Genomic DNA, 15015 nt, shown 5'->3' with positions numbered 1-15015 from the left:
AAGCAATAATAACATTCAGTAATTGAGTACTGGATAGTTCATTATCCAATAATGCGCCGGCCAAAAAAATATCAATTTTCTTCCTACTTATACTTTTGTCATTCAACAATTTGAACGAGTTGGGAGTTTCCAAAAAAAACCTGATAATTTTTGAAGTTGAAGAATGATTTTTGTTGCCTGACGTTTCGTCTACTACTGCTGTAGACACCATCAAAAGCGATGAGGTAACAGTCTAAGTGCTTGAGTTGTTCTCAACGAGTTGTGAACAACTCGGAATGATTTGAGGTAACGCTGAGGTGACTTCGACCGTTACCGCATCGCCTTTAATGATGTATACCGCAGTAGTAGACGAAACTTCAGGCATAAAAATCTGCTGACCACGGCCAAAAAACCCGGAAAGTTATCTCCGCCCATGAAAGTTAACACTTTTTGAATGCTTTTTTTTCATTTTTGCTGCTGATTCTTGGAAGACTTCAAGGTTCTTGTTGAAAGAATTGAAAAATTAATATTTTTGTGTTTTTTATCATTCCAAGAAACTAAAAATGAAAACACACGAATAGGGTATATAAAAAAATCAGCAAGGATTTTTTTCTTAAGCCTTCTAAGAGTTAGCTTGAAAAAAGTAAGAAAATAGTTAGACTTCAACTTTGAAAATTATAGAGGTTTTATATGTACTTAAACTTTCAATTTGCAAAACAATGTTGAATAACAAAAGCATAATCGAGAGCATAATTAGAACAATTGGGATGAAATTTTGGCTGATCCATACACCAAACTCTCGCCCAGAGGTTTACTTTTTCTTTATCTTTTACTTTGAGAAACTTGTTTATATAATTTTTGAAGTGTTTGCGCAATTCATTTCGAATCATAAATTACTCTGCTAAAATTACGAACCACATGACATCTCAATCATAATTTTCTGTGATGGTTAACTTGTCTACATTTGTCAGGAACATTTTATATAGGAGACCTACACCATTTTAGCAAAGCTAACAACAAATAGAACAATATGTTATTAAGAATTCATTCATACTTGATTATAGCTTCGTTGTTAGTTTGAAAGCGAAGTCCTTTTACAGATATCCGCAAACTAAACTAAAATTCATTTTTGGGTAATATGAGAAGCCCTAATGGAGAACAACATTATCTCCATTTTGAGGGTCATTAATTTGAAAACTAGTTAATAAAATGGGAAGTGTGCAATAAGTCATTCCAGAATTTCCTTCTATTTAAAAATGTGCTAGTCTACAATGAACAACTCATCTACGAAACTGGTTATATCAATATTGTTTCAATGATAGGTATATGAATGTTGGCGAATACCTATTGAAAATTCAAGAGTTTCTGCTTGTTTTATGGTAACAAGCATGATGTCATCACGCCTCAATTCTATTCAAACAAATCCTTGACTTCACAATTTTACTGGTGTTATAAAAGAGATGAGAACTTGTGAACCACTAAACAACCTTCTGGAATAATTGATTCCGTCTCGACCTTGGTTCCAATGCATAATTGTTACTTTTGTGTTAATAAACGTAAATAAGCGACGTAGCAACCTGTCGAAAAATCAAAGGAAACGTTCTGGTTAACTTTGAGGATATTCATAGAGATCTATTTTCATAACCAAAAGGAACGAAAGCGAAATACTTCCTGGTTCAAACTCTCCTCATTTCAGTTCCTCAAAGAAGTGTGAACTCAAGAGGGAAAACACGAAAAAAAACTCATGATAAACATAGCTAGAAGAGCTGGGTAATTCCACCTTGTGACACAGAGTCTGCTACATCTGAATTAGCTATATTTAGAACTTTGTATTATTAATATCATGTTCGCTCATACACATGTAACAAATTGAACAGCTCAACCGGTTTGAATCAAAACACGGCCCATACCAGTTTACATAATATTCCTTTTAAGGTTATACCTAATATGTGGTGGCTTCGGCGAAAGTTGTTGAAGTTAAAACTGAATTGTTTATTTCAATGCAATTCTATAAAATTCAAACATATTTTCGAATATTACCTGTTTCGTCGATCTGGGCAACGTTTCCATGTTCGCTCCATTGACAACTGGGGCTTTTTCTTGGGTAACACCCCCGTTCGGGGTGCTCCCGTTGCCTAGGGCCATCACAAATTAAATAATTAAGTCGAAACACTGTAAACGAAACACAATACACAAAGAAAAACGGTTTACAATATCGATTGCTCTATATCATTTTACACATTGCACCAATCTTCGCTAACAAATCAATCCGGTTTCGTTCGTTCGTACACCCTCCCTTCGAGAAACAACTTACAAATGCAGGACAGCAGAATGAAACATTTACCGCTCTTCGCCGTGCTTGACCCGATTCAATAAAAGACGTATCGCACTGGAAACCTTCTCGTTTGATATGTATTATGTGAACGCATCGACGTTTGTCGTGAATACGATCGTATCATGTTAATCGCGCAAGCGTTGGCAAGTCAGCGCATCTAAACATTTTTTTAGCTTTCGGGATTCAACGTTTTGTTTGATACCATAATGAAAAAGTGGTTCTCAAAATTAGAATTATAAATCTTTAATTTGATAGACTTTGTAGGTTGCAGATGGGAAGGGTCATATAGTAATTCATACACTTTTACTTTACCGAAAGTTCTGTGGGTGAGTACATTTTTTGACGATCCCTTAATGTGTTAACAGAGAGTGTAGTCAATTTTGTTCGCAGAATTTCCTATTCTTTGTTGAAATTGGCATTCTGGTATGATGTGTGAAGTACATCGATATTTAAAAAATGTATTTTCTTGTTAGAAAGTGGTTGATAATGTTTCTTGTTGAATGTTATAAGATCAGACTTCTATTGTCTACAAAAGTATTAATAGATTTGAAATCAATGGAAATGAAAATGATGAAACGTATACCGACATGAATATTACCGTTATTTTTAACATCTCGGCACGTGTTTCGATCACCAAGTGACCATCTCAAGAGGAAGATGTTTTAATCTTCCTCATGCACCAAATAGTGCATCACAAGTATAGCGACATATTCGAATAAGTTAGTGAAAACAGAAAAATAAATAAGCAAAATTGAAAAATGTAGTATCGCTAATGATTGAATGAAAAAATCAAGATAAATGATAAAAAAATATAAAAAATGCAAAGTAGAAGAGTAACAAAATAAGAAACAAAAAATAAAGCCTCTCTTGGAACTTTGTTCACGAAATTATTTGAGTCCCAAGCACTTTGCTGTTTGGTTCGGATCTTTTCTACACTAATACCTCGAAACTGGTCTGTAGTTGATCATTCGATTGATTTCAGAGAGGTCCAGCCACTGGATGATCGAGAAATATCCGCGAGACTAAGCCCTGTGACGTATCAGCGTAGAATTAGCCGGAGAAGTAATTGTTTTCAGGCAGGGATTTACCAGAACCTATGGTGTAGGTAGTTGAGAGAAATGAATACCTATTTCGAAATTTTATTTCGAAATATTTATTTTCTATTTCATGATTGATAAAATGTTTCATTATCGAAGATAGTTAACATTTTGAACATTTATTGGGGTAAACTGGAGAGGTATTTGAGTATCTTTTTTGAACTTATGATACCTATCCTTTGTTTCCAGCACATATCGTCAAGGGCACTAGCCCAAAAATTGCTATCCGCGATAGACGAACAGAATGTTTGAGTTTGACAGTGACAGTACGGATGTAAAAACGTACGACCCTGTGGTGCTATCGAGTATCCAGAAATTAAAGTGCCGATTTACGTGTGCTCCCTTATACCCACAAAGCAATCAACCCCTTACAGTACACTATTCCCTGCTGATAGGGCGGATGCATCCCCTTTACCTGGAAGCTGCAAAGTAAGAGCAGGTAAGGTGAAAACCTTTGACGTTTTGATCCGAAATTTTGGGGATACATGCCGAACTCAATCAATTCCGCAAATATTTTTTTTAAGTAAATTTTGTTTAAACAAAGAAGGGGACTTTTTACGTCGGCGGCATCAGAAGATGGCCTACACGTACTACCTAATCTATCTTCACCTATTTATATTTAAAAGGTGAATTTTCACTTTTTAATGATGCACAGATGATTATTTAGAATGGGCCTTAATGGTTCTCATGTTAAATTTTCCACACTTCCGAAAAGCATTCAAAAATCTACTGTCATTTACAGGTGTCCACCTCTACGGTCATTTTTCAAGATATATTAAGCGACACTAGACTTTTCTGGTCTTAGAAATGAGATATGTACCGCGTGTTACTTGGAACGAGTTTCAATCGTTTAGTGTGAATCAGTGAAGTTTATGTAAAACTTGATGTAGTGAACAAGTAACTTTGAAAGTTACTTTCTTGTTGAGTTTTTTGAAAATTCGATTCAACCCACTATTATATTTGGATTGTTTTTTTGGAATGTTGAGGATTTGCGAAGACATCTCGTGAATTTACATAACCTAATTATTTTGTACAAACTACATCTGAAGCATGATTCGAACTCACGAACTTCATATTGTGAATCGGACACACTACTATTATGCCAATTCACCAATACAAGGCCAATATAATCTATCAAACGAGATTCGACCTTTGCCATCAACTGTAAGGCAACTAGGAAAAATAATGGTCCAAATTAGAAGCCATCTTAGTCGAAATTAGGTGAGTATTTTGGAATTTAGGATAGCCAGCTATAATTGTATAAATTTGTATTTTGATCAAAACCTACATATGGTAGGGTGTACGAAAAAAATGTTTTCAAAAGCATTTGAGTAACTATCGAATTTGGATAAACTTTTAGCAACATTAGAAGGAGAATACTATCGGGTTCAAAGATTATTTGATAATGGAATTGAAATCTTGTTGGCAGTCTATAATGCTGCAAAATCGGTGGACACTATCGATCATCTTCGTTATGCACAATACGTTAAGTCTACAAAACTGTTCAGTTATCGAGTATTCCACCAACAAGTGCAGCAGCTCACCAACATTTCAATCGTGTGTATCATCAAGTTCAAACTTGGTTAGGACATGATTTGGATGCCAGGAATGCTTAACGAATTTCTAAACCTATCACGACAATTTTGGCACCTGCTCCAAAAGAATTGCTCAGCACAATATTCTGTAATTGCAAGAGTGGTTGTGACGGCCCAAAGAGGCGGCTCTAGGAGTGCTTTATTACCATCTACGACACTCTTACAGTATTGACGAGACACCGGTGTCGCCCTACGCTCCGGGGCATATTGAATAAGTTGCGGGGAACGAGAAGTGTCAAATTCATTGGAACTATTCGTTCCCCACCCTCAGCCTCATACAAGCTAAAAGGCGTGATGTAGTCCTTGTCGACCACCAGAGCAAGACGATATTTGTTGTGGAGTTTTCAGCTCCTGGCGAGACGAATATCGTCCGAAAAGAGGAGGAAAAACGGATAAAATATCGATATTTTCTCTTCGAACTCCGCAGACTCTATCCAGACCATTCTGTCAAGATAGTTGTTCTGATTATTGGAGTCCTTGATGGAATGATACCCTCTCTACTCTCGAATCTTAAAATCATACCGGCTTGCCGCAGTAAGGCGAAAATCTTAGCCGGGCAGATGCAGAAGGCTGTCATTTTTGGCTCACTACGCTTGCTCAAGGCACATGATTCTAGGACACAATGATCACTTACCCCACGGTGTGGGGAGTGGTTGTTGGTTGATAATGCTGGCGCGCCCTCTCGAATGTATCGAGGATTCAAGGATAGGGCCTGACCAGCGCATAGTACGGTGAATAATAATAATAATAGTTGATGCAACAAATATGCTTCCCTTTTCAATCTTACTCTACTCATTTGGAGTAGTGAAGTGAACTCGGGAGGAGCTGTATCAACTCGAGGTGAATACCCGAAAAATGATGCATCTCTATAGGAGTTTGCATTCCAAATCATCCCTTCCACGGTTATACATGACATGACAGAATGGTACTGGATGTAGCCATAAAGTCGTCAGGAGTTCGGATCCCCTTCTCTGCATGGTCTGAGACCATGAGAGATCAGGAATTGGAGCATTTCTCTTTAGGGTAGCTGTAGAAGAAGGATCAATAGAAACAACAGAAAGGAACCAGTTAAACGAAAGCGAACCATTGATAGAAATGCAAGAATTAGATGAAGTAATTAGAACATTGAAGAATGGGAAAGCACCAGGAGAGGACAAAATAACATCAGAAATGATGAAAACTTAGGAGAAACTGGAAGAAAAAGCCTACTAGAAATAATCAATAAGGTATGGAAAAAAGAAACTATATTAGAGGAATGGGGAACAGCTCTAATAACACCGATACATAAAAAAGGAGACTACAAAAATTGCAATAATTATAGAGGGATTACGCTACTGAATACCATAACAAAAATAATAGAAACAATAATTAACAACAAACTCAGGAATAAAATAGAGTCACAACTCTCAGAACCACAAAGTGGGTTCAGGCCCGGAAGAAGCACACAAGACCACGTCTTCACAATAAAACAAATAATAGAAAAGAGAAGATCAGAAAACCAAAATATATATTTGGCATTCATAGACCTAGAAAAAGCTTTCGACAAGGTACCAAAAACAGAATTATGGGAGAGAAATAGAAATATCGATGAAAAAACCATAAATATGATTAAAAACATATATAGAAATAATAGAAATTATGTTATCAAGAACAAAATGAAATCAGAAGGTTTCAAAACAAAAGAGGGTTTGAGACAAGGTGGATCATTGAGCCCAATGCTTTTTAACATTTTCATGTACGACATCATCAAGGAATGTGATAGAAATAGCAAAAAAATGTGCATTGGATACAAAAATATGCGAAGAGTAGAGATAGCTGAGGGAGCATTTGCCGATGACATAATACTGATAGCTGAAAATGAAGAACGATTACAACATAATATAAAAATATGGAATGAAACACAGAAGAGAAAACAAATGAGAATAAACAAAGATAAAACCAAGGTGATGACCATAGGAGGAGAAGAAATAAATATAATGATAGATGATAAAAAAATAGAACAAGTAAAAGATTTCAAATATCTAGGCGTAACAATAGACGAAAAAGGAAGACAAGAAGCAGAAATTAACAACAGAATCGAGAAAACCATAAAATTGTACTATACAATGAATAAGAACTTCATCAATAAACGAGAAATTTCAAGACAGACAAAATTACAAATATTCAAAACAATATATAGGCCAGTATTAACATATGGATGTGAATCTTGGATTCTTGGATTCAAAAAAATCAAAAGTAGAATACAAGTAACAGAAATGAAATACCTGAGAAGAATTATAGGAATGACAAGGAGAGATAAGATAAGAAATACACGAATAAGAGAAGAACTAGACATAGAAGACATTATTTCATTTATAGAACAAAAACAATTAGGATGGTGGGGACACATACAGATAATGCCAAACAATAGACCTGTGAAACAAATCTTTGAAGCGAAAACACAAAACAAGAGAAGAAGAGGAAGACATGAAAAAACCTGGAACTACATGATAGGAAAGATTTTACAAGGAAGAAATAAACAATGGAACGAAGTAAAGACACTGACTAGAGATAGAAAGGAATGGAAAAAGTTCATAAGGCAACAATAAAATGATAACCCGACACCCTGAGGGTAAAAGGGTTCAAGATTATATATCAATTTTATCCTGAAAATATTTTTTTGCATCCTTAATTAGACGGTAGTGCTTTTGCTTTTCTTTCATGTAGAACCCTGTTAAATCTGGACATTCAGTTTTAATTTTATGCAGGTCTCTCATTTATTATAGAGTTCATTCCATTCTTCAAGCCCAATTTCAGTGACAAATTTATCAATTGCATTATCATTATAAGAACGTTTAAATTGTCCAACATACCTTTCAGTATTGTATTGTATTGATTTATGATCAGATACAGCGTTGTCTACAACACAACATGAACATTCATCAGTAAAATTGCTGAAAATGTGATCAATTGTACTGAGCGTATTTAATGTAATTCTGGTTGGCCATTCAACCATAGGTTTCATACCAAATAATTCAAAAATGTCACATAACAACGTAAAAGTTCTAGGGCTATTTTTATAATAACTATCAATATTGAAATCACTACAGACCAGCAAATTAGTATTTGGTCGGAAAACCTCAGCAAGCAAGTCATGCATCCTCTCAAGAAAAACATCAATGTTTCCCGATGGGGATCTGTAGCAACATATAATAATTGTATTAACTCTGCCTAACTTGTATGAGATTCCACATGCTTCAAAGTCTTTTTCTGTACAATACTTGTCTATTTCGATTTTCTTTATACTATGAATATTTTTTGATATAATTGCGACACCTCCCCCTTTCATTGTTACTCTGCAGAAGCTGCTATTTAATATAAATGAATCAATGGAACTTTTGTTGCACCATGTTTCTGTTAAGCAAATAAAACTTAAATCTAAATCATCGTTATCTATACAAAGATTATTCCATTTGCTATTATTCAGACATTGAATATTCAATAACAGAAAATTAGGATAAAAATTTACTTCAGAAATCATTTCTCCGATCTTTTCATTTTCTTGAAGTCTAAAAAACGGCTCATACAAGCTCCATAGGGCCAGATCCTTGGATCCATAGCTTTCTTGAAATTTTGTTCAAGAATTGTGACCCTGAAAGAAAATTATATATCAGGATATCTTGAATTTATAGGGTCGCATGTAACCTCAGGAAAGTTTTCCTTGAATAAAACAGTGAGAGCTTCCGTTGTCGTTTTGTTGTCCAGTCTTACAACATGAAGGACGGCTTTCTTTGGTACTCCCCTCACAGATATATTCTCTGTGTTGTTTCCAATAATGATATGTCGTCGATTTTCATTTCTGGTTCTTCTACTTTCAACGCGTTACCATGTATCCCTGGAAGGAGCTAAATTCGCTTGTGCATCTGTTTGTAACGGAACATCCTTGTCTAAATTTATATATTCGTTCATCTTCAGCTTCGTTTCTTCCTGTAGAAGAGCCGCTGATACATTTTTCTTATCTATCAATTGGGAGTTCCCCATCTGTTGAACTATTTGGGGATTCTCTTTTTTATTATTATCGGTGATATTTGCTTTATTAGTATACTTTACTTTATCAGGTATTATGATAGAAAGATGTCCCCCTTGGATTACAAATCGACATGTTTTTGCATTTTTTTTTTAGAAAACATGTGTTTTGAAGATATTCGATCTAATTCGTTTTCGGTGCCTCACCCTGTATACATATGATGTTAAGAACTGATGTTTACCACAATAAAGAAAATGTCCACGTGTGTAAAATGTGGTAATAAAAACTAGAAATATAAAAATCAAGAGGAAAATTATATGAAACGTGAAAATGGTGTAAGTTATTGCAGATGCCAAATGTAACTTAATATTTTAGTTTGACATGAACATTAACTTAAGGTACGATGTATTTCAGAATAAAATTTGTCCAAACTATAATATCAGAGAATAAAGCTTAGATTGCTTCTCTAAATTATGAGGTGCTTTGTATACATTTAACGTCGTTTGGCAGGTGGTTGAATATTTTTCGGTCATTGTAAATTATTGAGCTTTCAGTAAGTGTCGAGGTGGGTATAGGCAGTCTGAAATCGTCCGTCTAACGAGTGGAATAGTTAGAGGAGGACCACAGGAAATAACTTTATCGAAAATGATCAAATAACTAGAGTAAATAAGATTGATGACGTAGGCATTATATTTGATTCCAAAAAATGTTTTTTGATCTACATGTCGAATCAATCGCAAACTCCGCCTCACGGATGTTAGAGGCTAAGTAATGGGAACATGTAAACATTTCGAAAATATCAAATATTTTTGTGTTTATAATGCATTTGTGTATATTAAAGTAAATATCCTTTATATTATATAGTGTCTTCAATACAAAATTTATATAAACCGCCTATAAAACATACAGAACAAGTTTCTTGAATATATTTGTTTCAAACAAAATTAAAATCACAAAGGCGACATTGAAAATGCAAGAAAACATGTCAATATTCAAATAGAAAAGGTTATATTTTAAGAAGTGACTATTTTTTGGGAAAGAAAGTGTTTGGCTTTCTACTACTCCATTTTGATACAAAAAAATGTGGAAATATTTCAAAGAAAGGAAGGAAGTAATCAATTTTGAAATAAGTAACTCTATACATGGATGTGTACATGTGTAGATCATGCAAAGAAATAACTTTCAGACACAAACTGGAAGGAGGTCTTTTTCTTCCAGTTTGTGTCTGAAAGATGAAAACTACAGCGATCAGCAACTGTGTATAATGACGAGCAGCGCTGCTTGTCTGTCATCTTCATTTTCTTCAGGTTGGAAATTTTTCCCTTACCCTTTCAACTGTCTTTCGTCAGGAGGACGAGTGGTTCATAATTGAAGGTGTTTTTTGGTAACGACATAAAGATCAATGACCTCTATGCCGCTCTGGCCTTGTGTGCCCCTTCCTGACTGGGGTATTTGATGAACAAACTGTTCATTTCAACAGACGTCGTGGGGCCTTCACTTAATGGACTGTCGTATAGTTAACAGCTTCAAATCTCTGCGAATGGCTTCATTCCGCACGAACCATGGAGCATTCACCAGCATCCTGATTAGTTTGTTTTGTAACCTTTCCAAAATGAAGAGATTTGACGGAGCGGTTTGTCCCCAAGCGCCTGAAGCATACATAATGACAGGCTTGAACATCGTAGTGTATAATAAAATTTTATTTTTAAGATTGAGCTTGGAATTTCTGTTGATCAGAGGATAGAGTTTGACTATCCTCATTTGTACTTTGCTCTTGATATAATCGATGTGATTTACCCAGGTGAGTCGGCGGTCTACCCAAAGACCTAGATATTTGACTCGCGTTTGCCATTCGATTTCCCTATCTGAAATCGTGACTCTTGTGTCTGGAGAAACGTTACGTCTCCCCAAATCTATCGCCTGAGTTTTTTCTGGATTCACCCGAATCTTCCATCCCAGATACCAGCATTCGAGGTCGTCCAATGCGCGTTGCATGTAGACGACCGCCAACCCTCGAACCATGGAAGAAGCGAGGAGAGCCGTATTATCGGCATAAAGAGAAACCTTCATGTGATTGAACCTCGGAAGGTCGCTCACGTGAAGGCTGTACAATAGTGGAGACAGCACAGCTCCTTGAGGCACTCTAGCTTGGATTTTCCTGACGGAAGACAGGGTTCCTCCAACTCGGACCTGAAATGTTCTGCCTTTCAGAAAGGACCTAATCCACCGGATCAGGCCCCGAGGCAGATCGAAATCGAGCATTTTGTGTAATAAACTTTCATGCCATAGTCTGTCAAAGGCTTTCGGAATGTCTAGGAGGATGAGATAGACTATTGTTTAGCCTGAGATGGAATTTTCGACCAATCTCATTGCCTGCAGCTCGGTGCAGTGTGTCCTCCTGAATACGGCATTGTTCATCAGGCAGAACATTTCGGTCTTCAACTTCTTCGGTCAACCTTTGCAGCACAACACGTTCAGTCAACTAAGCCGTTGAGCAAAGCAGACTAATCGGACGATGATTCTGGGGAAACAGCGGGTTTTGGCCCTGTTTCGGAATCATGACGACTACTACATGCTTCCATCTTCGGGGGAAGTATCTGAGGGCGATTGAACTGTTAATTATGTCCAGTAGGTATCTGATGAAGTTCTCCGGGAGCTGCTTCAACAACCTATTGTTATTTGAATCAATTCCCTGAGCCTTCTTGGGTTTGGAGGCCCTAATGTACTCCCTCAGTTCTTCCTCAGAAGCTGGACGGATCACGTCGTCATCATTTTCCCAAAGGATGCGCCGAACCCGCTGTTCCAGCCGGATATCACGGTCAATATCATCATCCGGATCAACATTAAATTGGATTTGACTCTCTATTGTGTCTGCAAGGGCCAACGCCATCTCGGCTGGGGAGTAGCAGATGTCGCGCTGTCCGTGAAAAGGAGAGAGAGAGAGCGGTTTTTCTCTTCTCGAGCCTGCGGGTGACTCGCCATAGCTCATCATCCCCGGATTCGAGATATTCCAAACACTCGCTCCACCTCTCGTTTCTGTAGTCAGTGATGGCCTGTTTAACTTGGTTGGCCATCCTGCTAGCCACAGCCTTGTCTCCAGGATAGAGAGTCCGCTGAATAAACTCGTCTGAGTCGATTTCTGTCCCGAATAAGGTTGTTTATCCTTGGAGGAAACTCATTGTAGCTTCGCAGAGGACACTCTGTCCTGGTTGTGGCTGCGCGGAAAGCGTTGTTCACAGACAATTCGAAATCCGCCACTGCCGCGTCGATTCCGTTGCGAGTTCGAAGCGCCTCATAGTCCGTACGTGTCTCCACTAGATGAGCCTTGAAGGCTTCCCAATCCGTGGATGACCTCATGCGATAATCTTGGGACAAGGAGACGTTTCTGAATAGTGCGATATTAAGCACGTCAGGTCTGTTATCCCCACGATAGAACGTAGGCTCATCTGGACCCATCACTCGATACTCATGCCTATCAGCATGCGCATGGAGCGCTCGGCCGTTCGCATTGGTAATTCTGCTCCACAGATTGTGCTTGGCGTTGAAGTCACCAGCAGCAATTGTGGGGGTATTTGTCGACATCAGCAGTTCATCTAATGATTCTGGGAGCAGACGATTCCACGGAGGGTTGTGAACTGAGATTAGTCTACGACGACCTCTTCTCAGTTGGAGTTCAACGCCCACGGCTTCCGTGCCGTGTAACTGGTCCGAGTCAATGCCGAATTGTACGTGAGGAAGATTACGTTTGACAAAAATGTCAACTCCTCCTCCAACACGTCCAACACGTTCTTTATGGTAGAAACGGTAGTTTGGAATACCAGAAAGTTCATTGTGCAGGTGGGTTTCCTGCACAAGTGCAACATCGATGTTATGTTCTGTCAGGAAGTTCTCAAAATCATGTTTTTTGTTTGAAATACTATTGGCATTCCAAAATACAACCTCAAGAGAGCTAGGTAATGTAGGTTGTCTAGCCATTAACAAGCTCCAGTTAGCACGTCGGTGTTGACCGTAAACATTTTTTCAAGTACGGAAAACTGAATGAAGAGTTTCTTCATCTAGTCCAGGGCGGAGCATATGTCATTAACCTTCGACGCACGAGGACTAGAGAGAGCCGCGGACAGCCTGGCGGAGGTGTTACCGCTCTTGGCCGCTCCTGCGTAGCTCATACCCGGGCATGTACCAGATGCTCCGGCAGGACGCCTTCCAGGTGTGGGTGCATTTCGGTGGGCATTTGCAGCTACCTTGGTTCTACTACGAACCTTGGGGAACTCAGGACAACCGTGATAGTTCCCAGTATGCACCCCCTTGCAGTTATTGCATTTTGGAGGATCTGCTCTTGGCTTCTTGCACTCTCCTGAAAGGTGTCTGCCGGCGCACTTGACACAGATGGGGATGGCTAAGCAGTTAATTTGGCTATGCCCGAACCGCTGACATCGTTGACACTGCCCTACCAGTGTCTTCTCGTGTTGGGGCTCAACTTTAATTTTGACACTAGGGAGGTCCCGTTCGTCGTAGATATGCTTCCGATTTTGGCTCACTTGAACCAAAACCAGAGGGAGCGATCGATTTCCACGCACCATCCTGAAGACAGATGATGGCTGGAAACCTTTTTCCACCAAGACGCCCTCAATGTCAGCGATCTCCAGGTGCTCCAGGACCCCTCTGAAGACGGCTCTCATTTGCCTGTCCTCAGGAAGGGTATACGTATGATGAGGGATTTTCTTCCACACCAATAATTTGGACATACTCCTGTAGTCCTCGATCGAAGAAGGCTGAACTTTAATACCCGTCAGCCAGGTTTACTGCTTTCGTGTAGTTGACTTTGTGAAAGGTAGCCAACTTCGTGAAATGAACCCACTTGTCTTTCTGGCGAACAATTGGGGAAACGCGAGTTTTCTTGATGTTTTGGGGCATCTCAGGTGCGGAGGGAGAGGGGAGCTAGCTTCCTGTTCCGTGGGATTTCCAACCTGATTTGTTTCGTCGTTTTGGGTAGTCTGTTTCTTTGGGCCACCCTGTACAGTGGAAGTAGACTTTTCACCCGTTTCAGAGCCATCGCTCATATTGACATCAGTCATTACACCACCCTTCACAGAGGATTCATTTGTTGATATCTCGGATTCCGAGAAATTTAGTGCTTCATCACATAATTTAGGTGCTTTTTTGTTTGTCTTTTTTGGCTTTGCGCTGGAGTTTCTCGTTGTTTGAGAGGCTGGCTTCGAGGAAGGAGGAAGCGGAGGAAGGTCTACCGGAAGTCTACGCTTCTTTTTTGCCGGTTTATTCAGCTTTGTCATGGCATTGATTGTCTCAGGCTGCGCAGAAATGGAGAAGCCGACGGGGGTATCTTTGGAGGAGACTCCCCTCGGAGTACGATCAAGAAGCTCCCCGACCCCTGGTGGGTTACCAGGAGGCTTCCTAAACGCCGACCCAGGAGTGACTTTCAACAGCTCTGATGGGCTTAGGCCCAGACGGTCAAGCAAAATGCCTATGAGGTCAATCACTTCACCCCTGTTCCTGGCCATCAGACCGTCTAGCAGTTCCTCCATACCCCTGTCGAAACGACTCACACCCTTAGATTTCCCAAGGGCAGGCGATAATATTGTGAACAGTCTCGTGAAGTAATATATCTGGGCGTACTCACCAGAGGTCTGGAGGGTTCTTGCTCACTATAACTAACACTCACACTGATAAGAAAGATAAACCTCTGGCGAATGGTTGATCGTCCACCAGAAATACTGCACTTTGTGGAAATAATTCGAAAAATAAGTCGCAGCAAAAATAATTCTGTTTGTCACTTTGACAGCTAAGCGAGCAGCGCTGCGTTGCTAACCAAAACACTAATACACAACGCAAGCTTGCGAATCCAAATCTGACAGACGACAGTGATACACCACACCCATTGCGGCTCGCGCCGCGAGGGAGGAGATCTGTTTTTCCATTAATCAGCTATCGCCCCCATAAGAACGACAACTCTCAGAAATTGAGAAACTTGTGCGAGCTAAGGAC

General features: G+C 39.0%; 1 protein-coding gene and 1 long non-coding RNA gene across 11 annotated transcripts in view; both read right to left on the bottom strand.

Annotated features, from left to right (window-relative positions):
- Nucleotides 1-2369, bottom strand: part of LOC111507953 (uncharacterized) — a 247589-nt gene extending 245220 nt beyond the window's left edge. For 6 of the 9 annotated variants that reach the window (XM_074169587.1, XM_074169622.1, XM_074169589.1 and 3 more), the window contains exon 1: nt 2020-2368. In XM_074169587.1, the coding sequence (XP_074025688.1) occupies nt 2020-2124 (105 nt within the window). In that variant the 5' untranslated portion in view covers nt 2125-2368. Of the gene's footprint in view, nt 1-2019 lie in introns of all 9 variants that reach the window. The other 3 variants (XM_074169610.1, XM_074169632.1, XR_012464096.1) reach the window with 2 other exon arrangements.
- A 5289-nt stretch (nt 2370-7658) lies between these two features.
- LOC141479973 (uncharacterized) lies at nt 7659-14813 on the bottom strand. Of its 2 annotated transcripts, none has more exons than XR_012464091.1 (3): nt 14651-14813; nt 8691-8986; nt 7659-8637 (listed from the first exon to the last, which is right to left on the bottom strand). It is a non-coding gene; the product is annotated as an uncharacterized lncRNA (long non-coding RNA). The 2 variants fall into 2 exon arrangements; XR_012464092.1 differs by having other exon boundaries at nt 8691-8972.
- Between the last annotated feature and the right edge of the window lie 202 nt (nt 14814-15015).

The sequence above is a fragment of the Leptinotarsa decemlineata genome, unplaced genomic scaffold, assembly GCF_025532065.1.
Source record: "Leptinotarsa decemlineata unplaced genomic scaffold, Ldec_3_MD MMD2_P_RNA_scaffold_11, whole genome shotgun sequence".
Lineage (NCBI taxonomy): Eukaryota > Metazoa > Arthropoda > Insecta > Coleoptera > Chrysomelidae > Leptinotarsa > Leptinotarsa decemlineata.
This window is presented reverse-complemented; position numbering and strand designations above follow the sequence as displayed.